This window comes from Oryza sativa, chromosome 2 (assembly GCF_034140825.1).
Source record: "Oryza sativa Japonica Group chromosome 2, ASM3414082v1".
Lineage (NCBI taxonomy): Eukaryota > Viridiplantae > Streptophyta > Magnoliopsida > Poales > Poaceae > Oryza > Oryza sativa.
Window position 1 is genome coordinate 18428030 of NC_089036.1, and position 25523 is coordinate 18453552.

Sequence of the window (25523 nt, forward strand, 5' to 3'; positions counted from 1 at the left end):
CCGCACCCGCACAGCCTAGGGCTCCGCCCGTGCCGCGCCAGCAAGCCACCGCCCACCACCACCATCGCCAGCCGCCAGGTCCCTCCTCTTCTGCCGGCTGGATGGTTTGGATGGGTTGGCTCGCGAGCCTAACGAGCTAGCTCGAGCTTTCAAACGAGCCGAGCCGAGCCAGCTCGTTATCCTAACGAGCTTGACCGAGCCGAGTCGAGCCGGCTCGCTATCCACCCCTAACTACGTATCGGGCGATATCTCAGAGGTATCATCCCATTCAAACGGGATACAAATCCCGAATGAACTGCCGTCCCGTACTCACCCTAAAACTAACAAAATGTTATCAATCAAAACATTTTAAGGCGAATGAAAGAACTTTGCTCGATTCTATAAAAAACAATACCATATATCCTATGGTTACACTTCAAAATATACTACCCAGTTAAAATCTCTTTTGTATTTTAGGAGGAAGAAATTACCCCATATCACGCGATGTAGATCACTCTCATGCGGAATTAACAGCACAGGATGTCTGGATGGATCCGTTGAGCAAAGCAGGTAGCGTGCGTGTGACGGCGTTGATCCCCTGCCTAGCCACTGGGTCATCAGGATATTAGATACGCCCGTATGCCCACGACGATATCAGCACAAAGCAAGTTGATATGTTGGGTAGTTGTAGTAGTAGTAGAAACCAGGTGCGTCTGCCTACTAGTTCAGTGCTACCATATCATGGGTCTATCTGGAAAACCCAGCTTTTACAGATTCTCAGAAATTGGCTACCAACTAGTTGCGTCTCAAATCTTATAAGCTCCCCCAAACAGACCCCATATCACTCTTATCTAAGGAAGGTCACAACCAGGGGACGTACTGATCGAGCTTCAATACTCAATAGCCGTGGCTCCAATCTTTCCTGCCGTTCCAATCGGATTCGTCATCCATATTGGATTGGTTTCAATATATTCTTTCCTTCGTGTGATCTCTGAAACTGGTCAAAGATTTGGCCCAAGATTCATCCACTCTCAATCATATAATTCATATTCGTGGGTTGCGTGGTTCCGATCACGGAGAGCAGTATATTATAGCCATACATATGTATTCTCTTCGTCGTTACGGGGTTGGGACCGTATGTGTGGCACTACTAGAAAACCAATTTTCCCAAGCGGCCAAAACTTATTTTCGCAGGTGAGAGAGAGGTCCGCCTGCAATACAACGACTGTGAAAATCGATGATTTTCGCAGTCGAGGCAACAGCCCGCCTGCCAAAATGCAAAAAAACGAACGAAAAAAAAATCGCCGCACCGCCGCCGCCCCCCTCCCCCGGCCGGATCTGAGAGGGGAGGGGAGGGGAGCCGCCGCCGCCGCTGCTTCACGCCGTCGTCGCCGCCGTCGGCCTTCCCCCTTCCTCCTCCGGCTAGATCTGCGAGGGAGGGAGAGAGGGGAGACGCCGCCGGCTGGCCTGTGCCGCACCACGGGCGCCGTCGCCGCCGTCGCCCCCGCCGGCCTCCCCCCTCCCTCCTCCGGCCAGATCTAGGAGGGAGGGGGCGAGGGGAGACGCCGCCGGCCGCCCCGCGCCGTCGTCGCTGCCGTCGCCCCCGCCGGCCTCCCCCCTCCCTCCTCCGGCCAGATCTGGGAGGGAGGGGGCGAGGGGAGACGCCGCCGGCCGCGCGCCCCGCGCCGCCCCGCGCGCATCGTCGCCGCCGCCGCCGCCGGAGATGAGAGGAGAGGAGAGCCAGTGAGGGAGAGGAGAGGAGAGGAGAGGAGACTGAGTCAGTGGAGGGAGAGGGAGAGAGAGAGAGAGTTGAGTGGTGGGAGGGGTGGGAGGAGAAGATAAGGGTGGTTTTTTTTTTTGGGTATGTACGATTTTTGCAGTCGGAGCACATAAGGTTCGCCTGCGAAAATCTATTTTCGCATGTGCCGCTTAAGTAGTCCGCCAGCGAAAATGATTTTCGTAGGTGCCGTTTAAGTGGACAGCGAACTTCACCCCGATTTATATTTTTGTAGGCGGTTATTTGGTTATAAGAATCATGTCCGCCTGCGAAAAAAAGACCCTTACGTTGGGAAAAATGTGTTTTCTAGTAGTGTGGTTAGTTGTAGATAGTTGCGAAGACATAAAGATTTTTAAATCTGAACATAACTTAACTATATCAACCATTTCTTATAGAAATTATATTGTTAATCCTTTTAACTGTTAAAATTTTAATGAAACATTTGACGGTAAGTCTGGACGGTTAATCGTGCTAGCCGAGCGGAGCCGTGATGGCTATTTTAAGAGGAGGCATTATAAGAAGATGAAGATGGAACTGTTACGGGAAAAAAAGAAGCAAAGTGGAATAGAGTAGCATCATTTTCACATAATGGCTTCGGTAGATTCATCCATTTTACTCCTCTGTTTTTTTTTCTCTCTGTTTGTTTGATGAGAATTTCATGGATGGTTGGAAATAACTGGCGAATTGAAGCCCGTACTTGCTGGAGGAGGAGAACCTGGGGGGAGGCATTGTGTATCTGTGTGGTGACTGTTGAGGAAGGGGAAATGTGGTCCACGGCGCATACGCGTTTGAGATGAGACGAGAGAGAGAGAGAGGGTGATCAGCGTTATGGGTGTGTTCGGCACCCAAGTTTCCCAACCACTCTCCATCTTTTTTCGCGCGCACGTTTTTCAAATTGCTAAATGGTGTATTTTTTTTAAGTTTCTATACAAAAGTTGCTTAAAAATCAAATTAATCCTTTTTGAAAAGAAATTTATCTAATACTTAATTAATTACGCACTAATGGATCGCTCCGTTTTCCGTGCGGGAGAGATTATTTCCCATCCACGGAATCCGAACACAGCCACGCTATATGGAAGATATGAATTGGCAAACTGCGGATAGTGAATACTCCAGCTGCTAAGAGCACCCACAATGATAAAGTAAGGTGCTCTCTATAAAACATGTATATCTCAGCAATAGACTAGATTAATAGTAAACCACCTCAATAGTATGTCTACATGGGTATCTATAGCTCTCTAATGCATTGCCTCGTTTTTCTCTATAGACTATCTCCAGATTAGTAGATAGTTTTGCGCTCTCTCTCTCTTCATTTAATCTCTTCCAAGTAGGAAGATATGCTAACATGGATCTCTTGTAAAGAGTCTATAGATAACCATTGCGGGTGCCCTAAGAGCACCCGCAGTGTTAAAGTAAGGTGCTCTTTATAAAACATGATCTTAGCAATAGACTAGATTAATAGTAAAACATCTCAATAGTATGTCTACATGGGTTTCTACAATTCTCTAATCCATTATCTCGTTTTTCTCTATATACTATCTTCAGGTTAGTAAATAGCTTTACTCTCTTTCTTTATTTAATCTCTTCCAAATAGAAAAATATGTTGACATGGATCTTTTATAAAGAGCTTATAGATAACTATTACGGGTGCCCTAAGCAAAGATGGATCACGCAATCAACCTCGCGTTTAGTGAGTACACGCTGATAACCTTTCCTGCTTGTCTCGATCCCAGCCTAGAAAAAAAAATTAATCTCGCCATCGGGCCCAGTCCATGGAACGATGTTCCTCAGAGGATGGAAAACTAACTAACTCATTTGCACATAATTAATTAAATATCAGTTTAAAATTTTTTAAATGTTTTAATATGATTTTTTAAAGTGATTATTTATGTATTTCTTTTAAAAAACAGTACTGTATAACAGCATTTCAGAAAATATATGCGTGTAAAATAAAAGGGCAGAAAGATGGAACTCTTGCGAAGTAGTGTCTCATCACGCACTGCACGCGGTACCCACACCAAACACACAGTGGAACTAGAAAACGGCCACGAAAAAATAATAACCTAAATAATTCCCGACAATTTTGGTTCTCATCGTTTGGCTTATTAAGTCAAACGACATATTTACAAACGAAACATAATTTGTGAATAAAACTTTTATATATGTGTTCTTAGCGATATAAAAACAAAGACTGAAAAATAAACTCCGATGAAAAAAATCTCAAAATCAACTTTAAATTTAAGATTAAAAATTTAAATTTTAGCTGATAAGTATAGGTATAAACGAAAAGATGGAGCTGTTCTTTCCTTATAGCTAGCTCCACCTAACATATATATATACGCCGCTTTCCTGCCAGTGCCACACCTCACCTTTTTCTTACGAGAAACGTGCGAGCGAGCGAGCGTTGATCCAATGTTTTCCCCTGCGACACATACGCGTACCACACCAACCGATCTTTCAACACAGCATGTAAGCAATCGACTAGTGCGATGAGCAAGCGCCTGGGAGATGGTAGTACGTTTCTCCCAGTCCGTAGCTAGCTAGGCTCATGACACACACAGTGCGTGCAGTAGTATGCCGGTGGGCGGCCGAGGTGCGTGTAGTCATAGGTCGAACTCGGACCACAAACTGATACAGCATTAAGTTTACAGCAACAAATAAATCGAATAAAGTCAATAAATCATGTATAAAGTGATAGATATTGTATAGAGATATGTCGGCTAAGACAGAAGATTAGACCTAACCGAGATAATCCCAACTAAACACGATGTGTCGACGGGGGATACCCGTAGACCGGATATAAAGGGTACTGGGGTACGCTGGTACGAGGATCTACGTAATACGACATCAGGCAAACAGAAAACAAAAATTATACTGGTTCAGGCCCCTTGATAGGTAATAGCCCTAATTCAGTTGATATGGGATTATATGATGGAAACCACATATTACAAAGGGAATAGCGGAACTCGATGATACCGACGAGATCATAATCGAACATGTTCGATTAGATCTCCCGGCGACTTGGCTCCTGTAGGCTTCAACTCCGTAGGCTGTGGTGGATGTGTTGGCTATGAGATTCGATGCCTTAGGTCCTCCCGGGGGTTCCTTTTATATCGCAGGTCAACTGGTCTTCAAGTAGGACTCGGAGACATCGGACCCGACACGATACAATGACGACCCAGTTCCGTACGAGTAGGACTCCTTCCATCTGTGAACTCCGTGATGAATTTCCTTAACGTATGCCGAAAACGTCCGTATACGCGCAAGTATACCATATCGATATGTGACATATATCGAAGGGTAGAGGGTATACCTTACCCATAACCCTGACACGATGCAACTAAAGATAGAATTGAAATATCGGGTAAGCAAATATACCAATTGAACTATAGCAATCCAAGATATTGAAGCGATGCAGTCTTGAACAACACCAATATAACCGATAACAGAGCCAGTGGAACTTAGGACTTATCCCTTCGCCGGAGATCGAAACGATGCAGCCGGTGATAAAAACCTCGGAACAGAGGGTGGTGATGTGCCAAAAGTTGTATTGATCGAGAGATAGTTTACAATAACCCCAGTGTACATATTTATGCCCATAGGCTGTTTAGAGTCCTGATTCGACACTAAACACACTTTCTTAAATATTAAAAGGAAAATTAGTAAGCCCTGCCTAATTAATAGATAAATCAAGCTGCCGTGTGTCTTCACGATTAATTCTTGAACTTGATCTCTTTTAGATAAAGTTTTCATTGGCTGATTGTATTCTTTACATATCCAAATCCGCTAAAGAATATTACTAAATTTGGTGTTAACAGTTGTATTCGATTTTGCGGTTCGGAGACGACATTTAAACTCAGCGACAAATGGAGGGACCTAAAAGTGAACTTAACCTAAAAAGATGACATGTAGGTGACATACCAGGCCCAAGGCCCGAGCCTCAAAGGCCCCTTTTCATGTAGGAATAAGTCTGTTTTGCCTCCCTCTACTCATGCCCCTAGTTGAATCACTCCCTGAGCGGTTTCGTAGGCGGTTTCATCAGATGTGATAGTTGATTCGCTGAGTCATAGGTGGGACGCATTTGTCGGCAGCCTCCACCTCATCTCTCTCTCTCTCTCTCTCTCATCTCTTCCTCTTCTCTCGTCTTCCATAAGCACAGAGGCAGGGCGGCAACAACGGCTGTGCGGGGGGAGGACCTTGCCAACTGTGCTGCGGGCGGGGGGAGGTGCTCGCCGGCCGGAGCGCCGTGCGCGGGGGAGGCGCTCGCTCGCCGGCCAGAGCGCCGTGCGCGGGGGAGGACCTCGCCGGCTGGCCGCGCTGCGCGCAGGGTAGGACCTCTCTGGGCCAATATGTATTTTTATTGTTTTGCTCACTGACATGTGGGTCCTATTTATGTTTGTTTTATTTTTATGCCACACAAGCACCACGTTGATGCCACATTGGATGAAGACAAGTCAACCCGCCATATAAGCGGCACATAGGACAAAACCGCCTCCAAAACCGTCCGGGGAGTTGATTTGCAAACGGTTTCGAGAGTTAGGGGATGTCTTATACCTGGTTTTGCGGTTGAGGGGTGTGATTCAATCAGGGGCATGAGTTGAGGAAGGAAAAATGGACTTATTCCTTTTCTGCACCTAAAAAAAATGGAACCAAGAAAAGGAAAAAGTTCACTTTGGGTCCCTCAAATTTGTCACCGAGTTCAAAATTCATGCCTAGACCACAAAACTGGATATAATGCATCCCCCAACTTACAAAACCAATGCTAACGAGGTCCATCGGCAACATTATCTCCGGTTTTGGCTGATGTGGCACCTACGTGACTCCTTTGATTAGGTCTTCGTTTCACGTGGCATTGACGTGACGCTTACGTGGCAATTGAATCCCAAAAAATAATAAAACCAGTGGGCCCACATGTCATCCTCACTACCCTTGTCTTTCTATCCTCTCTCCGCCCTTTCTCTCTATCCGCTCTCTCTTTCTCTCCCCGATCAGTGGAATAGGGTGGGTAGTGGCTGGAGCAGGCGACGGGCAGGACGGGCAGTGGCTAGAGCAGCAGTGGGCGGAGTAGGCTGGCAAAGCGGAGCGGGATGTCAACGGGGCGGGGCAGAGGGGAGGAGTGGGGCGACAGGTGGTGACGGGACAGAGCACAGGGGCGGAGCGAGGCAGTGGCACGGAGCGGGCGGAGCGGCGATGGGTGGAGCAGAGCGGCTCTGCCCACTTGGGTCTCAGTCGTCGTCGTCATCGTCCTTCGACTTCTATCCCCACACCCCTGCAACTACGACCCCAAATCTCTCGACATGTCGGAGAAGAAGCGTTGTGGTGGGGCAGGCGCGACCACGTCATGCTCCGCCTCTAAGAAGCCGCGGGCCTCCACGGATGCGTCCTACGCCGAGTCACTTCGCTCAAAGCTCTGCCCTGACGCCTCCATCCTCGCCACCCTTCGCTCCCTGGCCTCTGCCTGCTCCAAATCCAAGCTCACGGGGTTGTCACCATCCGCCGGGGTTTCTCCTTCGCGGTGCCCTCCAACTAGGTCTACCTTTCCGAACCTCAATTGCAGTGCGTTCGTCCAAGCGTGAGTCCACGAGGCCCTTTGCCAACGTCACCATCGCGCGGAGGGCCACCATCACCATGCACGTCCTCTCCCTAGTCCACGCCGACCAGGCGTAGTCCGACGCTGTCCTCGACGACATCTCCTATATGCTTGTCTGTACCCGCTCCTCCTTCCACGCCATCGCGTTCGAGAAGGACGTCGTTGTCGCGCGCCTCACCTTTGCCGACGATAGCAACCGGATCGACTACACGTGCATGGGTGTGCGGGAAGGCCATCCAACACAACATCAACAGGGTGTTGGGCATCAAGAGCGTCGCGCTATCCATCTTGCTGGTGGAGAATGACGCTGCGTTCATGCGGCCTCCGCCCGCCCTGCTCCTGCCCGCCCGTCGCTCGCTCCGGCCACTGTCCGCCCCGCTCCAATGCCCGGAGAGAGAGGATAGAGAGAAGAGGGGAGTAGTGAGGATGACAGGTGGGGCCACGTGGGGAAACCTTTTATTATTATTGTGTATGTAAAACTGACATGTGGGCCCATATGCTTTATTGTTTTTCCGGACCCAATTGTCACTAAGTGACACGTCAACACCACGTACGATGAAGAACCAGTCAAAGTCAAAGGAGCCACGCAGACGTCAAGTCAGCCAAAACCAGGTACAATATTATTGAAGGACCTCTTTTACACGGTTTATTAAGTTGGAGGATGTTTTATATCTAGTTGAGAGATATATTTAAGACTGAGACCCAAGAAGAATAGAAGAAGACGCAACATGGGTAGGGGGCAACACGCCGGCCGGCCACTGCTGGTGGTAGTGGAGCAGTGGTCGTCGGTCCACTGTACACGACCTTGGGGCATGGCTCCCCCGGCCGTCCAACTCCAACCCCAACCCCAAAAGATAAAAAATCATCGCCACTGTTGAGCGTTGAGCTCGCCTTCTCAGTCCACCACCAGTGCGACCGGTCGGACACGCGACCCGACCCGACCCGACGATTCGGCGATCCAAGCCAGCCAACACCAAGCACTAGCACACTAGCAGTCAAAGCAGAGAAGGCAACTAGGCAAAGCAGCGTAACACCCAAGTTACCTCCGCTCCCCTCCCCACCGAATCCCCCCGATTGGTCGGCGATGTCGGCGGCGCCCCCGCCTCCCCCCCCGGAGTCCCCGGTCGCCGCCGCCGCCGGCGGAGGCGACAAGGTGCTCGCCGCGGCGCAGCACATCGTCAAGTCGCTGGCGACATCCAAGAACGCCGCCGACGACATGATCCGCATCCTCTCGGGCTTCGACAACCGCCTCTCCCAGATCACCTCCGACCTCTTCCCCTCCCCCGACCTCGCCGCTGACTCCGACGAACGGGGGAACCCCCTGTGGGGGCAGATCTCGGCCGCGGCCTTCGACGCCGCCGAGCAGCTCATCCAGGTCTGGGACGGCACCCCGGAGGCGCTCGTCTTCGAGGCCACCGAGGACGAGGTCGCCGAGTACCTCTCCGCGGTCGACGTGGCCATCGAGCACCTCGCGCGCGGCAGCGGCGGCGGCGCCGGCGGCGCGGGGTCCTCCTCCTCCTCCACCGCGGGCCGCGCCGGGGTCGCCGTGCAGCTCGCCATGGCGCGCCTCGAGGAGGAGCTGCGCCACCTCATGGTCCGCCACGCCGTGCCGCTCGACCCCACGGGCCTCTTCTTCTCCCTGCGCCGCCTCTCGCTCGGCTCCATGGACGACCTCGACACCTCCTCCGAGTTCGACGCCGCCACGCCGCACAGCATCGACGTCGCGCCGGAGACCGCGCGCGGCGGGCCCCTGGTCAACCCCTTCGAGGACCAGGTGTTCGACCCCGTGCGCCCTGAGGCCGTCGACGACCTCCGCGCCATCGCCGACCGGATGGCGCGCGCCGGGTACTCGCGCGAGCTCGCCGACGCGTACTGCGGCATCCGCCGTGACCTGCTCGACGAGTACCTCTCCGCGCTCGGCGTCGAGCGCCTCAGCATTGACGAGGTGCAGCGCATCGAGTGGAAGCACCTGAATGACAAGATGAAGAAGTGGGTGCAGGCGGTCAAGACGGTCGTGCGTGTCCTGCTCGCTGGTGAGCGACGCCTCTGCGATCAGGTGCTCAGTGTGTCCGATGAGCTCAGGGAGGAGTGCTTCATCGAATCAACCAAAGGTTGTATTATGCAGATTCTCAGCTTTGGGGATGCTGTGGCTGTGTGTCCCCGCTCGCCAGAGAAGCTCTCGCGGATTCTTGACATGTATGAGGCACTTGCAGAGGTGATCCCTGAGATGAAGGATTTGTGCTTGGGCAGTTCTGGGGATGGTGTGATCAGCGATGTTCAGGCGAATCTTGATAGGCTTGGGGATGCCATTAGGGGTACACTTTTCGAGTTTGGGAAGGTTTTGCAGCTGGAGTCATCACGGAGGGCAATGACAGCTGGTGAGATCCACCCCATGACACGCTACGTCATGAACTATTTGAGGCTTCTGGTTGTTTACAGCGACACACTTGATGCCCTCTTGGATGACAATGCCGATGACCAAATTGATTTGGCAAGAGCTGAGGATCAGGATCAGGAACACTTGGAGAGCATGACCCCTCTTGGAAAGCGCCTTTTGAAGCTGATATCTTATTTGGAGGCTAACTTGGAGGAAAAATCTAAGCTGTATGAAGATAGCGCCCTGGAGTGCATATTTTCCATGAACAATTTGCTGTACATTGTTCAAAAGGTGAGGGACTCTGAGCTCGGCAAGATTTTAGGTGATCACTGGGTAAAAAGGCGTAATGGCAAGATCCGGCAGTATTCAAAGAGCTACCTAAGGATTTCCTGGATGAAGGTTTTATCTTTTCTGAAGGATGATGGACATGGAAGTGGGAGCGGCAGCAGCAGCGGCAGTGGCAGTGGGCATTCAAGTTCTCGGATGTCCATCAAGGAGAAGTTCAAGAACTTCAACCTGGCCTTTGAGGAAATATACAGGAACCAAACAACCTGGAAAGTTCCAGATCCTCAGCTCCGAGAAGAGCTGAAAATATCCATATCTGAAAATGTTATTCCGGCATATCGTGCTTTTTTGGGAAGATATGGTAGCCAAGTGGATGGGGGAAGAAATTCAGGGAAATATATAAAATACACCCCAGAGGACTTGGAAAGTCAGCTTTCTGATTTGTTTGAGGGTGCACCGGGGCCAGCCAACCACTCTAGAAGAAGAACATAGTTCATATTTGGCAAGCCCTGTTAAAGGTATGATTTTGTCCAAGGATTGTAAATTGCTTTACACTTCTTTCATGTGTGTTCTTGCTACCTTTAGTAGTCATTGCAACACCATAATACAATACAAGGACCTTTCGTTATGCACACTGTTGCAAGGTGTGTACTAAGGAATATTGTACATGTGTTGTTTCTGTTCTATCTCTTGCTGTTTTTTTCTGGGTGTTAGCTCTTCTAGATTTTCAGTACTATTTAACACATCAAAAGGCCCAAGAACTTGTTCAATTGGGTAGAGTTGGGTTTACCATTACTAGTGCAGCCATTTAGGAATAACCTATTAAGGGTTATGAAGAAATATGATGTTCAGTAGCATTGGAAGAAACTCCATGCTAAAGTATGCACCACAACCCGAGACTTTGTCGGTCGAATTTTACTGTTACAAAATTTATGTTCCTGTAAACTTATTTAATATTATATATATAACACTGATACTGCAACCACAGGCTTAAAAGTGTCCTTTAATGATTTGAACATTAAAACTACTTGACTGTAATGAGCTTGAAAATAAACCTTTTTGCTTATTTGTTCTCCTAAAGTTTGCCGTCTTCCTTATGGTTATTTAGAACTTAGAATCTTCTCTAGCAATAGCTTATGAATAAGCACGTTTCTTGGCAAACAATGAAATATCAATGGTCCCTGTTAACAGTACACTCAATGCTGAAACCTCTTGTTCTCTAAAGCTTGGTTTGCACACCTGAATTCATGTATATTAGGCTTTTGACATTCAAGTATCGTACTCAGCATAGCACACCTGAATTCATGAGTGCATTCCACAAACAATGTAAATTACTCGTCCTTTGGTATCTGATTTCCCTTGTAGATGTTGCTCAAGTAAAATATTTGAATGAAATTGGAGTGCATGTTCATGTCCTCATACCTGCTCCAGGAGATAGTGAGATACTGATTGTAGTTATGCTGTTCATAGTTCATACTTACAAACTAGTATTCATATAAAGAACAGGCACTACACGTTGTTTTTTCATTAGTACACACTGTACTACTAGTGTGTGGATCATCTATCTCTGCTTTGCGCCTCTGCTAATTTTTTGAGGTTTTGTATTTATATTACCACTAGGTGAAATTTTTGTTCCTGTTAAAACAGCAAATTCCACCAATGTTTTTTTAAACAGTATTGACAAGTATGATTCCCTTGCATCATTATCTCTTAATTGTTTGATGTCAAAGCATCACTAATTAAGTTTAATTGTTTTCTAATCACATTATGTACACTAAAATTTACAACATTGAATATTGTAAATGGACCTTTGTGTGGAGAGAAGGAAAATATGTGTCAGTTGGAGCTAAATTCTACAAAAATCTGAATAATGGTCGAAGTTCCTGAAATGTTTCCCAACCCTTGATAGCAGGTACCCCAAAAGCAATCATAATCTGAAATTTGGATACGATAATATGACATGTCATGTCTGCAGGATAAATGTAGAAACTTATTAGTACCAGGTAAACAAAAGTGATTGAATGAATGCACATTTCAAGTAGCTACTTAGCTAAGATCCGAGACATACATCTTTTGGAATCATGTGAATAGCACTTATCGAAATCGACAAAATGAGATTAAAAAAAAGGGAAGATCTGCTATGCAAATGATACTGGGGGTCCCAATGAATACGTGCTATAATTATTGACACATTGATTGATAATTTCATATGCCATGGCTTACCAATGCAAATTCTACATGTACAGTTATTTTTTCTGAGGGTGGGAATTGGGAACAATTGGCTAGTGTACTCTTGTAAGGTCTTACAACAGTGGAAAATCAACAAAAGAAAAAAAGAAAACAGATTTATGGGAATTGAACTCTAGTAACTAGAGAGCAAAGGTGCAACATCTGAGCTTGGCTATCGTTGGGCTTTCTTACATCATATGATGTTGAAAAATATATGATTGTGTCTTCTTAGCGTCATGTTTCCTTCTTCTTGCTAGGTTTCTGAATTTATTTCCATGCCATTCGTATTTAAGTAAACATGCTTTAGTTATCCAGCCAGTAAATGTATATTTTAAAACCATTTTCATCTGAAATATATATTTTTCATGTCAGATGACTTATCTCCTGTTGTTAGTTAAAATCAATCAATATGAACTATTTTGTTACATATTTCATCAAATCTTAACTGTTTATCATTGGACTTCTTCGATTGTTATTCTACTTTTCTTTGTACGCTTGCTGTATTATGCCTCCTGTGAACTATCTTTAGCTATATTTATCCAATAATCTAGTTCTGATTTACTCAAAATATTTCCCCTCTATTTTACAGTTAACCTAAACACAATGGCCTTTTTTATCTTATGAGTATGTTCATATTCTGTTGAATATGTTTATAAGTGAAGGCTGCTTCAATTTTGTAGTTTTGTGGAGAAGCAAATCGCTGAATTGATATAAGATTTTCTCTGTAAGTCTCAAGCAAGTAAATATTGCAATTCAAAACCGAAATAAAAGGCTGTAGAAGAATGGTAAATGGTCTCTTTAGCTCCTTTTATGCTAAAGAAATCACCACGCAGTTCAATCATTTTCTCTTTCAAACTGAAGTTTTGGCTTTATTCTTTTGCAATTTTGTGTTTCTCAACCTCTCTTTTGTTCCCTTTGCATAACAGTATAAAATTCTAAACTGTTTCTGGTTCTCTGCTGCTATTTTTCTTGTTAATCTGGGAATGGATGAAGGATTTGCAGTCTCTTTCAAGATAGAACCGTTCAAAAGTGAAGCAAAGGGGTGGATTTAAACAGTAATAAGATGGCGCAACGTTGATATTTCTGACACTAAAGAAAAACAACTGGTAATACTTGGTTTTGTGTTCTGTATCCTTCAGTAATTCCAAATTGAGTTCTGCTATACGTACGACTGAAGCTGTAGGACTCACATCCGACCACCAATCAACACTCTCAACATCTTCCCATGTGGGCCTAGGCATGTAGCAGCTTTGCACTAGTCAGACACAAATGGTACACGCTAGTCATATGTATAGACATTTCCTTCCAAATTTCAGAAGGATCCTCTTTACTGATTTATTTCTGTTTAAATCCCTACGGAGTTCATGTCATTTTACTTTCAGATATGAAATCTGAAATTTCCGTTCTTCTATTTCTAACTTGCAGGACGTACAGATTGTGCTATTAAACACAGTAGAGTTGACATCTTTTTTTTCGTCACCCGCACATATCATTGTAGTACTTGTGCATTTTCCCGGAAAAAAGTACTTGTGCATTTGTGCCGCTCTGTGTTATGTACAGTTGGATATCTTATGATATTACTAGAGTGATGTTTCCTGGTGAATTTTGTAACTGATTTCACTACATTATCAGAAGTCTGATGTAATGCTGCCTCAGAAATATAGCAAAACTTTATTAAGATTGGACTGGGATTTGGAATCAGTGGATTGATTCTGCTGGCATATGGAATTTGCCCGATTCTGAAACGGACGCATGCCAGATTTTCAGTCCTCCATCTCTCTTGATTCAGTGTGCGTTAGTGCAAAATAATCAAGATATATTTCAGTTTAGAGTTGATGAGATTTGTAATTTTGTAAAACTTAGGCACCGAAAATTTTGTGCGGATATGTTTCTTGTGTAAAGCGTTTCTATCCAAGCCAAGACTTTTTTGTGGTGGGATGCATGTTTGAGTAACCCCTTTACCGACCAAATTCAGTTCTTTTTCCTTAACAGTTAAAGTGTCCAGATTTCTGTAGTGTAAACTGAGTGGTCAAGCAGACGGCGTCTTTTTTACATATCCCTTTTTACAAACACCATCGAATAGAACAAAAATCACAGCCAACACATCCAGAAAGGAATCATTAGAACCATGATCATTCTGCAGAATAGTTAATCCTAATCTTTAAGAATCCTTTGATGTGATCGACTGTATAATACTAGCTCATTAGCTCGGACATCATTTTTGTCATCAGGCTAAAAATGTTCTAAAATCCCATTTAGCACGCGAGAAAAATTCCTAGAAGAATGTGAGCAAGTGTTCTGTGTGAAATTTTGACGTTCCCAAAAAAAAAAGTAGTCTGATCTCTTATTCCTTCATTAGGACTCGTGTTGGTACATCAATTCTCCTCTAAAACGAAAGAGCATGAGTACATACATATAGTTCCATCGTCACTTATTCTAATTACGCCCTCAGACTCTGCCTTAGTACCATGCAAATTCTCACTAAATCGATGGCTTAGTTTAAATTAAATTAGCTCCTGTCGAGCATCTCGCAGAGCCTCTTGAAGGACTCGAGCTTCTGCAGCTTCATCTGCTCGTGGAACCTCCGGATGAATACGTCGGCGACGTGGTCGATTTCGTCCTCCAGCCTGAACTCCGCGCCGCCGCCTGCCTCCGCAGCGGCCGCGCCGCGCGCCAGCTCGATCACCGACTGCTGCTGCTGCTTCCCACCCACTCCTTGCTCCTCCTCCGCCTCCGCCTCGCCGCCGCCGCCGTAGACGTCCCTGTCCATGGCGAAGCTCGGCAGGCTGCTGAGCAGCACGACGGCGCTCCTCTCCTGCTCCACCACGAAGCTCGGCAGGCTATGCAGCACGGCGGCCTTCCTGTAACCGCCGCCGCCGACAAGGTGGATGCCACTCAGGTGCTGCTGCTGCTCGCCGCCATAGCTCTCGCCGCCGCCGCCGTACTCGCCATGGCTGCTGCCGCCGCCGCCGCCGCTGCTGACGATGGCGTGGATCTTCCTGTTGATGGCGCTGAGGAGGAGCTTCTTGTTGCGGAGGATGCCCAAGACGATGAGGCGCGTCCTCACGGCGCTCGTCTTGGCGCGCACCGCCGCCGACCTCGCCTTCACCGCCGCCACGATGGCCGACAAGAGACCCTTCAAGAACCTGGACGCCTTCTTCATCTTCTAAACCAAAATGAACAATGAACCACCAATTGAATGCAGCTCAGATCAATTTACTTGGCACAAAATCACACAATTATGTTGATGATATTGTGCACTAATAATCTCCTATAGTGGGTTATAGCTGTGGCTAGCAATGTACTGCATGCATGCAATGGAGATCTATGTGTTTTGGCATGGAGTTTGTTTTGTAGGGTTGCATGGGTATATATAGGGGTGATGGCTTCTATCTTCTTCTTCCATGAAGCTTCACCATCACATGGATGGAAAAAGTTGCATATGGTAGCTGGCTAGCAGAATTATGGGCACTGAGAGAAAAGGAGAGGAGAGGAGGATTACAGGGAAGAGGAAAAAGTAACTTATTACTACATCAAAAGGCTGGTGAAAGATTAAAGCAAAAGTGATCTATAGCAAAGGAGGATCTATCTAATGCTTAATTGGCAAAAATGACTAAAGTGTGGCACCAACATCAATGCAACATCATCTCTAAAAGTTTATGATGGCTGTGAGTTGTGCCATGGTCCCAATTATAGGTTGCATGTCTCATTGCATGCATGGCTAGCTCTCGTGCAAAAGTTTGTACTGAGCTATTCATGGATTGGCATGTTTCTTTTGATGTTTTGTGGGAAAAATATCTTGTGCTTGTAGAGAGTTTGCAACTTGCAACTGTACTAGATTGAGGTTGCTCCCCTTGAGTGATTGCTTTGTTTCTTGTCATTGGGTTCGATACTTTTGTGCTATTCAAAGACTATTTGTTTCCATGTTCACCGGTGGCGCCATATTGAAATGTATGTATGATTCAGCTTAATTGCATTGTTCTTCAGTGGAGGACTGGGTGATAAAATTAATAGCCCCTGAATCTTAGCAAGTGCTAGTTTTATTTACAACACTGTTTGTGCCAGATGATAGTGGCGGAAGCACACCCTCTCCAACCCGAAATTGTTACTTCCATATATCGATTTAAATGATTTCCCACTAAATTTCAATTCTGTTGAAACCCTTGGTTTTAAATGGAGAAAGTTTAATTAGGGTGTTCTCAAAACAACTGGTTCAAACTTTCAACTGAGGGTGTGTTTAGTTCCACGTTAAAATTGAAAGTTTGACTAAAATTGAAAGTTTGAAGAAAAAAGTTGGAAGTTTATATGTGTAGGAAAGTTTTGATGCGATGGAAAAGTTCGAAGTTTGAAGAAAAAGTTGGGAACTAAACCAAGCCTAAAGCATCAATCTTTAGTAATTTTTTTGAAGCTCTAATGTGGAAATTAACTTTTTTTTAGATAATAATGTGGAAATTAACTAAGAGCTTCAAGGCCCTTTTTGGATCAACATGGATTTTCGGATGATCTTTACAAGAACTGAACTAAATCCTATGAAAATCTTGTAAGTTCTTACGTTCCAACGGATCGAGTTTCATGAATAATTTGAGTCTTTCAACCTGGAATTGAAGATTAGGCTGAGCTCGTAGGCCTGATACATTCAAGCAGGCACTCTTTGCCATCAGAGATTCAGAGTTTAATGACGCCCATGCCTAGGCTCTAGAAAATTTTTGGATCTACCACTAATTGCACAAGAGATATAGAAATGGGATGCCAAATAAGACATGTTCACCCAATAACACGCGCCACACTAGTCTAGCATGTGATACTCTCTCGTCGTGACACATTCTCCTTCCATATATAATACTTAACATCAATATAAATGTGAGAAATGATAGAATGACTTACATTGTGAAACGGAGGGAGTATGTTGAAAAATTGAGTTACCCTAGCATATAATTGGTGTTACATTGATGACAGAATCCATTATATGCCATTGAGTTTGTCATAGATCTGAATTTACCATCGACTTTGTCATGTTATACAATGAGCCATCGACTTTTGCTTAACTTTTACAAATTACCATCGATGCCCGGTTAGCCTCTATTAGTATTTTATAATTTTATCCAAATGATTAAAATACCCTTGGGAATAAAAAACTCCAAAATTTGGACAAAAATTCTGAAATATCATACTTTTAATTTTTGGCCAAATTTTGGATATTTACAATCTTATGTTTATAATATGATATTTTGGAATTTTTGTCCAAATTTTGAAAGTTTTCGTCCTAGGGGTATTTTGGTCATTTGGGTATGTAAGTATTAACGGAGACTAACCGGACGACGATGGTAAATGTAGAAGTTAAATAAAAGTTGATGGCATATCATAGAGTGTGATAAAGTCAGAGGCAAATTGTAAACCTGTGACAAACTCAGTGACATGTAATGTATTGAATTGAGCTAATTTTAATATAAGGAGGTGTTACCTATATAGGATATGTATTCTTATTCAATATTTGCCAAAAAGAAATGTCATTTAAGGATAAAAACTCATTGAGCACCTCCCTCACAGAAGAAAACATAACACCATTTCCAGCTGAAAGAACACAACTATATGATTTGGGTAAGTTTATCTATCACAAAAATAAATAAAGCAAAGTTCCCTCCCTCAAAATTCAAATTAACAAATTCTCATGATAGAACCAGTGCACCCCTGATTATTCCATTAACTCATCATAGCCAAACCTAAGGGAATCTCAGCAGGTACACTTTTTGGAAGCCTTCGCCACTAAGGTTCAATTGGCCCTTCATCAGACAGACAGTGCAGAGTGACCATCTGCATTTTGCTGGCTGTGCCTTAGGGTACAGTCCACATAGTGCCCTGCAACTGTGTTCTTGAGGGACCAATGCCACCATGCACCCAAAGACCTATCACACCAAAATGTAGGCCAAATCCTGCTCCTTCCCTTTTTCCCTTCTGTCTTTACTCCGTAAATTTTTTTAAAAAAAACAACAGAAAGAGAATGGATTATTATATTGTCAGTGAATAACTTGAGATCCTAAACGGATGATCAAAAGCAAGGGAGGTAGTAGTAGTACTAGGTAGGTCAGAAGGGGCTAATATATTGTTTAGTTTAGCTAGCAGATAATTAACGATTGGCATGAAATACTCGTACCAGATAGGAAGGTACGTATTCTCTCTTTGTTGTTTGCCGTACGAGCTGAGCTTTGCCGACTTGTGACGGCGGCCCGGCCTTCCTCCTTTCTGCTGCTTTTGTGCGGATCAGCTGGCAATTGTCTTCTTCTGATGCATCTTCATCATCTTCTTCTTCTTCTTAGGGGGAGGGATGATGCATCTTTCTGGAAGACCTGTTCTGATACATTCCGTCGGGAGCACCATTGATTCGATCTTACAATTGCGTGTTGCTGTTCCTTAATTGCAGAAGGGCTAATTTTCTTAGGGTTAATTGGATCCATGCCATTACAAATTTGGTTTATTTGAATTCGTGCAAATTTGGTTTATTCAGAAAAATACCATTCCAATTTATTTATTCATAGCCGTGCCACTGAAATTTTACAAAATTAGAACTGTGCCACTGCCATCACGTTTTCCATACATCTCCTTTCTTTTCCATCTTCTTCATTCTTTCTCCCATCTTCTTCCCTCCTCAGGCACCATGAAGTTTTGCTCTGATTCGTCAGGCGGTGATGAGCCCCGTGCTCCGATTGCTGGTGATGGCGGCTCCGACGAGCCAGCCAAGAGGCAGTGGACTGATCCGTCCTCTAATTCGAGCCAGGGTGAGGCCTCCTCTTCCTTGCTAAGGGTGAAAACAGGTCAGGTTCGGTCGGATCTCACCCTTCCCATATACTAACCCATATTTTATAATCGGAATAGAGCCGGACATGGGTAGTATCGAATATAGATACAAACTCAGGTAATGTCGGGCCAAAATACGGAACGAATACGTACCAAAATAGATACGTACACTATCAGTTACGAATATTTATTTGGATATCAAGTCAAAGCAACAATCTTATATATCACATAGACAATAACCATTTAACAATTCCATATATCCATAATACAATTGTATTAGGCTATTATGACCTTAGAAAATAAATATGGTACAATACATCATAGTAGAACCAATAAATAGTACCAAAAAGTGCCTCACAAAAATATAATATGGGTAATATCTGTATAATTATCCAGGTAATACCCGGATTTTTTACTGGATAATTTGTATCCGTCGGATACGATGTTCCCGAACCCGATCTCGTATCCGCCAAAAAAGACCCGCATTCGGACCCGATGTCCGAGAAAAGTCTTGAGTATCCGAATTTGTCTCGAAATAATGTGGCCGGGCGGGCGGGCGGGAAATACCCACCCTGTTTTCACCCCCATTACTTGTAGCCGCCATTGCAACAACAACAGCAGCAAGAGTAGCCTCCGGAGGATGCAGGAGAGGGTGAGCAACCGAGGGTTCTGGGATCTTGGGGAGGACCTGGTGTTTGAGGTGCTACGATGAGCGGAGGTGCGGATGCTAGCGGCCATGGTGTGTGTGAGCTGGTGGTGGCGGTAGCTCGTGGAGGACGAGCGGCTCTAGGAGGCCATGCGCGTACGGGAGTGGGCGGACCTTGGCTTTTCCAAGCAGCAGCTCCGGGGCTGTTGTGCTCTCCCTCAGTGGATTCCGCCGGCTTCACGCTGTCTACATCCACCCCCTTGCAGCAACGCAGCGCCGGTGTGCCTAGGAAATAGGGGAGGCGGCAGTAGCCAGTGAGGTTGGGCCGGGACCAGGTTCAGCTCTCGCTGTCGCTATGCCTAGGCAATAGGGGAGGCGACAGCCACTGGTGAGGAAAGGCGCAGCTAGCGGCGGAGGGAAGAAGATGGGAGAAAGAAGGAAGAAGACGGAAAAGGAAGGGGATAGATGGAAAATGTGATGGAAGTGGTACGGTTCTAATTTTGTAAAATACAAATGACACGGCTATGATAATGACATTTTTCTGAATAGGCAAATTTGTAATGGCATAATCCAATTAACCCATTTTCTTATGGTTATAAGTCAAAATTTAAGTTATATAACTCGATTTTGAATTTGATTTTTTTTTGCATTTTTTAAGCCGCTAAGGACACAAATATATAGGTTTTACTCATAAATATTTTTTATTTGCTAATAAGAGATTCGTATAAGTATACGAATAAGCGAAATAATGGGACTTGGAAATAAAGGACGTTCACTTTAGTACCTTTGGAATTCGTCTAAAATCAAACCATAATAAACTTTGAAACAAGACAACGCATTGATCAAACTATTATAGTTTCATAAAACTATAGATTGAAAAATGAGTATCACAAAACTACAGATTTAACACTAAAATTTTCACGAAACTACGGATTTAAGTTATTGTATCATAAAACTACATATTTTGTAACTTTGTAAAAATAATAGTGCTATGGATTCTAAACTCTAAACTCTGTACTTCTTAACTTTATCACTAAATTTGTAATTTTATGATACAATGTCTTAAATATATAGTTTTATGATAAATGTGGTGTTAAATCAGTTTTGTGATTTGTTTTATCAAAATATATGTAGTTTTGTGAAATGTATTTAAGACTAACATTACCACACAAGTATCACATTATAAAAATGGACCCTAAATCTAGTTGATGGTTGAATGGTGAACGGTTATATTTAGTTTTCAGAAGTTTGATGAAAGTTCAGGGCTACAAATTGAGAAATTTTACCCTTTTTTATCGACAAGTGACTGACTCTGCAAATTGTAAACGATAAATGTAAATGCGATTGAACAAATGTTCTTTTCCTTTTTTTTTATCACAGCCGTTAGGTCCATTTTTAACCATACCATTTGTTGGCATAGTTGTCAAAAATATGTCTACGTTTAGTTTGTGGCCAAACTTTAGTAAATACATTAAAAAATCCTGCTAAAATTTTTACAATATTATCAACTTGCTAAAATTTGGCAATACCAACAAAATTTGATAAGGTTTATTTTAACTACAATCTAAACATACCCTTTATAAAAAAAAACCATCCCCCACCTTTCGTTAAGACCACTCTGTAGAATATAGAAAGTTGTTTTGCCAGCTACTATTCAATTATTTATGAGATTCCTAAGGATAGTTTGGGCAATTAGTATGATGACATTTGTCCAAATGATTTTTTTATTAGTCTTGCAAAATGAGGAGGGGGGGTGTTTGTAAGATGGTATTTTGTATAACTTAAGTTTAGCAATTTGTAGGATCAGATAGTTATCAATGACAAAACATAAAATTTCTCTCCATTTCTATGAGGATATGAAATTTTGGAGTCGGCAATCATGGGATTTTTTACCCAATTTGATTTTTTGTGTCAGATACTCCCTCCGGCAACTAAAACAGTCAGGATTTGATTCCTTTTTAAACTGGTAATGTATGATAGTCAGCCTTGTGCGTTTAAGTTTTGGATTAAGTTTCCTCTGAAAAAGGATGGATTAAGTTTTGGATTTTGGTGGCACACTTTTTAAACCGCTAAACAGTGAGTTTCGTGTAAAAACTTTCTATATGAAAGTTGTTCTAAAAAATCAGATTAATCCATTTTTCAAGTTTGTAATAATTAAAACTTAATTAATCACACGTTATTACCACCTCGTTTTACGTGAAACACTTAATGTTCATCTTCATCTTCATCTTCGGGAGATTCAAACACCACCCTAGATTCCTTCCATCTCAGGTGTATAGATGGACTTACATTGCAGTATCCTCCGTTAGTCCGTTTCATAATAAGTGACACTAAGTCACTATTTTTTTTCGAACCTTAATCACTCAATTTATTTTTAATATTTACAAACGATAAAAATGATACCATATGTTATTAAAGTAGGGTATGCCCTAAATACAAGTAAAATATTTGTTCGCTTTGGGCTAACAATTTAAGGGCAATTAATTATCAAAATTTAAACGAAAAAGTCAAAATTACCCGTTATTAAGAAACGGAGAGAGTAGCTTTATTTTGCATGTGGAGCTAGATCTCTCTCTACATCTTACTCTTAGGCTTGGATTCAGATCTTGGCGCTAGGTCTCACTCTACATCCTATTTTTGTTTTCCTTTTCCCTTAGCTAATGTGAGACTTCGTACCATTTTCATTTCTCTTGTCTAAAAACTTCGTGTTGCTTCATTTTCACTCTTTTTAGAGACGGAGAGAAAACTAACTCTGTTTCTGAGTGTTCATCCTGTAAGGTTTAGAAGCAGCTTTTAATTTAAGCGAAGGGACCACCTATACATTTGTCGATAAATTTTCTCCTAAAAATTTGACAGATGTAATTACAATACAATCGTAGTGTAATTACACTGTAACTTGTATGTACTTACACTGTAACTTGCATGTAACTACAGTGTAATTTGTATGTAAGTTTCACGTAATTTTAAATTATTAGATCTATTATAAAGATTTATTTTGGTGAGGAAGAAAAAAATCACAGTACACACATATCTGAAAAAAATTGTTCCCACAACCTTTATTTTACCAAAATAATATGTTATGGAGAGATTTTTGAAAGTTACATACAAGTTATATTATAGTTACAGTGTAATTATACTACGGTTGTACTGTAATTACATCTGTCAAATTTTTGGGAGAAAATTTGTCGACAAATATATAGCAAAATTGTAAGCGAATTCTATATATGGGGCCATGAATCCACGGAAGGTACCATGAATATGTTCCTCGCTTGATCGATCTATGCATGTGAGCTAATGATCAAAGCTCCTGCTCTGCTCTTAATTTTCTTTTGTCACCTGCACATGGGAGCACCCAAGGCATGTCTCAGTTTGCCGCTAGAGAATGTTTAGATTCGCGGTCGATTTCGCCGCTGAGCTTTTCGGCCTCTTTTCGTCCCTGAGAACGACAGGTGGTGCCTGTCGATTGTCGATCGATCGATCGCTTTGTCAACAGTTTTGGTTGGTGCCTGCATCATTACATGCATCTTTGCGTTTTTATTTGCAATAAAAGGATTGATCCAAAACCGACGAAAACCTTCCTCCGGTTTCGTGGTTATCGACCTAATCGATGGGTACGCTAAATGGGTAAAAAGTTCAACGAGATTCGGTGGGTTTGATAAACTTTGGTAAAAATTGAGAAAGCTCGGGAATAGCCGCAGTTATCATTCCAATCAGTTTTTCTGTTTTTGGGTGAGTGACAGACTGACAGCGATACGAACAGTTGTGGGCTGGTTGTTGTAGTGATGGGCCTGGGCTGTTTATGGAGTTGGCCTGGCTTGGCCCAACCGTTGTTGATCCCTGGGTTATCCAGAGTTGCATCAGGAAGGACGTTCGGGAAGGAAAACCAGGAATAAGTTCACTTTCGGTCCCTCAAATTTGTCGCCAAGTCTAAAATTCATTCCTGAACCGAATACTAGGTATAACACATCCCCCAACTTACAATACCATGTTAACTTTGATCCCTTGACAGTACAGTGACTAGTTTTGGCTGACGTGGGGAGCGCACTTGGACCCCATATATTAGCAGCCAACTCTTCTCTCTCCTAAAGTGAACTTGGTAGCGAGCAAGTGGTTGTAGCTTGGTGCAGCGGTGTTGCAAGCAAGGCAAGGTGAGCATAGCAGAGAAGCACGCGAACAGCGAACTGAATCCCCGTGTTGGAGCCGCCGGCGGTTACGAGGGTGGCCATCGTCCCCTTTGTGTCAGCTGCGAAAGGCCCATCCTCGCCGTCCGCGTGTGCCACCTCCGTAGCTTTGCGTCCATCTCCTTCTCTCCCTTCTCCAGCGGAGGCAGGGCTGGTTTGGTGGTGGTGGCGGCGGCGGTGACGACGAAGATAACTCCGGTGCTACAACTACTGCAGCGGCCTACATCCCCTCTCTCTCCTCCATTCCCCATCTCTGATTCAGCGATTCCCCATCTCCCCTCTCTCTCCTCCATTCCCCATCGCTATTGGGGGAAGGGGCGGAAGTGACGACGTGGCGGCGAGCATGAGCGACGGGCATAGCTCTAACGCACAGCTGAGCACGAGCGCTCAGCTTAGCCGACCAAGCAACCTTCTCTGCTCCTTCCTCCCCGTAGGCACCGCTGCTGCTGCGGTTCATCATCATCACATCCCTTCTCCCCACTATGCATCAATCTCTTCGAGCTCTCCTCTGTCTGCCATGTCCAGCCAATCCCTATTGCCAGGCAATCTTCTCTGCCGGTAACCCTCTTCCTTTCTCCTCTCACCACATCACTGCCTCAACCCACCGAATCCAATTTTCCTATCTCCCCTCTCTTATAGCCACTGTCACAAGCTACCACCGCCACTCCACTGTTGGCTCAGCCCAGGAACACTCTCACACTCACGAACACAAACGCCGGTGAGGGAGACGATGAACAATGGATTTTACAGCGACGAACGCCGCGGAGCCGATCGCTCCTGTATCTTGGCTTTATTACTCACTGAACCTTGCAAAGAAACAACGAAGGAGTACAGGGGCCTCTTATAGACCGGTGACACACCGGGAGCTAGCCTCCATGCCGGCCATTGCGCCACGTTCCGCAGAACCCGCTCGACGTCGCCGTGAGCCACACGCTCGCCCGGACGACGCGGCTTCCTCCGCAAGAACCGACGCCACGCACACCATGCACACCCACGACTCGATCAACACTGCAACGGCCATGCAAACAACCATGCAGCAGCCATGCACTCGTGATCACGACTCAACCAAACTAACAGAACGCACACGACGCACACATGCAGCAGCACGACACACACACACTGACTCAACCACGCCAGGAATACACCATGACGTGTTTATTTCCAACATCCACTTTGCTACGTACTAGAGCTGAGCTCTTTCCATCGCCATTCCGGTCATCTCCCGTACTCCCTTTACCGGTTGCTGCCCTACTCATGTGAGCCATGCCCTACTCATAGCTCTAACACCCTCCACTACTGCCGTCGAGGCCTTCCGTCCACTCGAGCACCGACGCCCCTTGTCGCTCCTATTCCTCTCCTATATCGCCTAGCACACTCAAAGGAAGAGAGAAGAATCGGATATGGAGATAGAGGGGAGGTTGGAGGAAGAATAGATGGCCCTGACATGTGGGGCCCACTCGCCACGTCAGCCAAAACTGGCCACTATACTGCCAAGAGACCAAAGTTGACACGATATTGTGAGTTGTGGGATGGACTATACCTGTTATTTCAGTTTAGGGAAGAAATTCAGACTTGATGACAAATTGAGAGACTAAAGTAAACTTATTCCGGAAAACCAAAACCTAAGTTTTGAGTTCAAAAACTAGGCAACTAGGCTTCTGTATAAC

General features: G+C 44.6%; 2 protein-coding genes across 6 annotated transcripts; one reads left to right on the forward strand and one right to left on the reverse strand.

Annotated features, from left to right (window-relative positions):
* The first annotated feature begins 8336 nt into the window (after nucleotides 1-8336).
* On the forward strand, nucleotides 8337-13915 carry LOC4329434 (exocyst complex component EXO70B1). 5 transcript variants are annotated; one of them, XR_001543797.3, is made up of 3 exons: nucleotides 8337-10526; nucleotides 13231-13343; nucleotides 13663-13915. XR_001543797.3 is itself a non-coding variant. In XM_015771381.3 (2 exons), exon 1 carries the CDS (start codon nucleotides 8431-8433, stop codon nucleotides 10498-10500), a length of 2070 nt encoding a protein of 689 aa, XP_015626867.1. In that variant the 5' UTR covers nucleotides 8337-8430; the 3' UTR covers nucleotides 10501-10526; nucleotides 13663-13915. The 5 variants fall into 5 exon arrangements, 3 of the variants coding, with proteins under 3 accessions (XP_015626867.1, XP_015626868.1, XP_066163838.1); XR_001543798.3 differs by having other exon boundaries at nucleotides 13240-13343; XM_015771381.3 differs by lacking the exon at nucleotides 13231-13343.
* Nucleotides 13916-14553: 638 nt separating this feature from the next.
* On the reverse strand, nucleotides 14554-15578 carry LOC4329435 (uncharacterized). The gene has a single exon (XM_015769211.3). It carries the CDS (start codon nucleotides 15398-15400, stop codon nucleotides 14747-14749), a length of 654 nt encoding a protein of 217 aa, XP_015624697.1. The 5' UTR covers nucleotides 15401-15578; the 3' UTR covers nucleotides 14554-14746.
* Between the last annotated feature and the right edge of the window lie 9945 nt (nucleotides 15579-25523).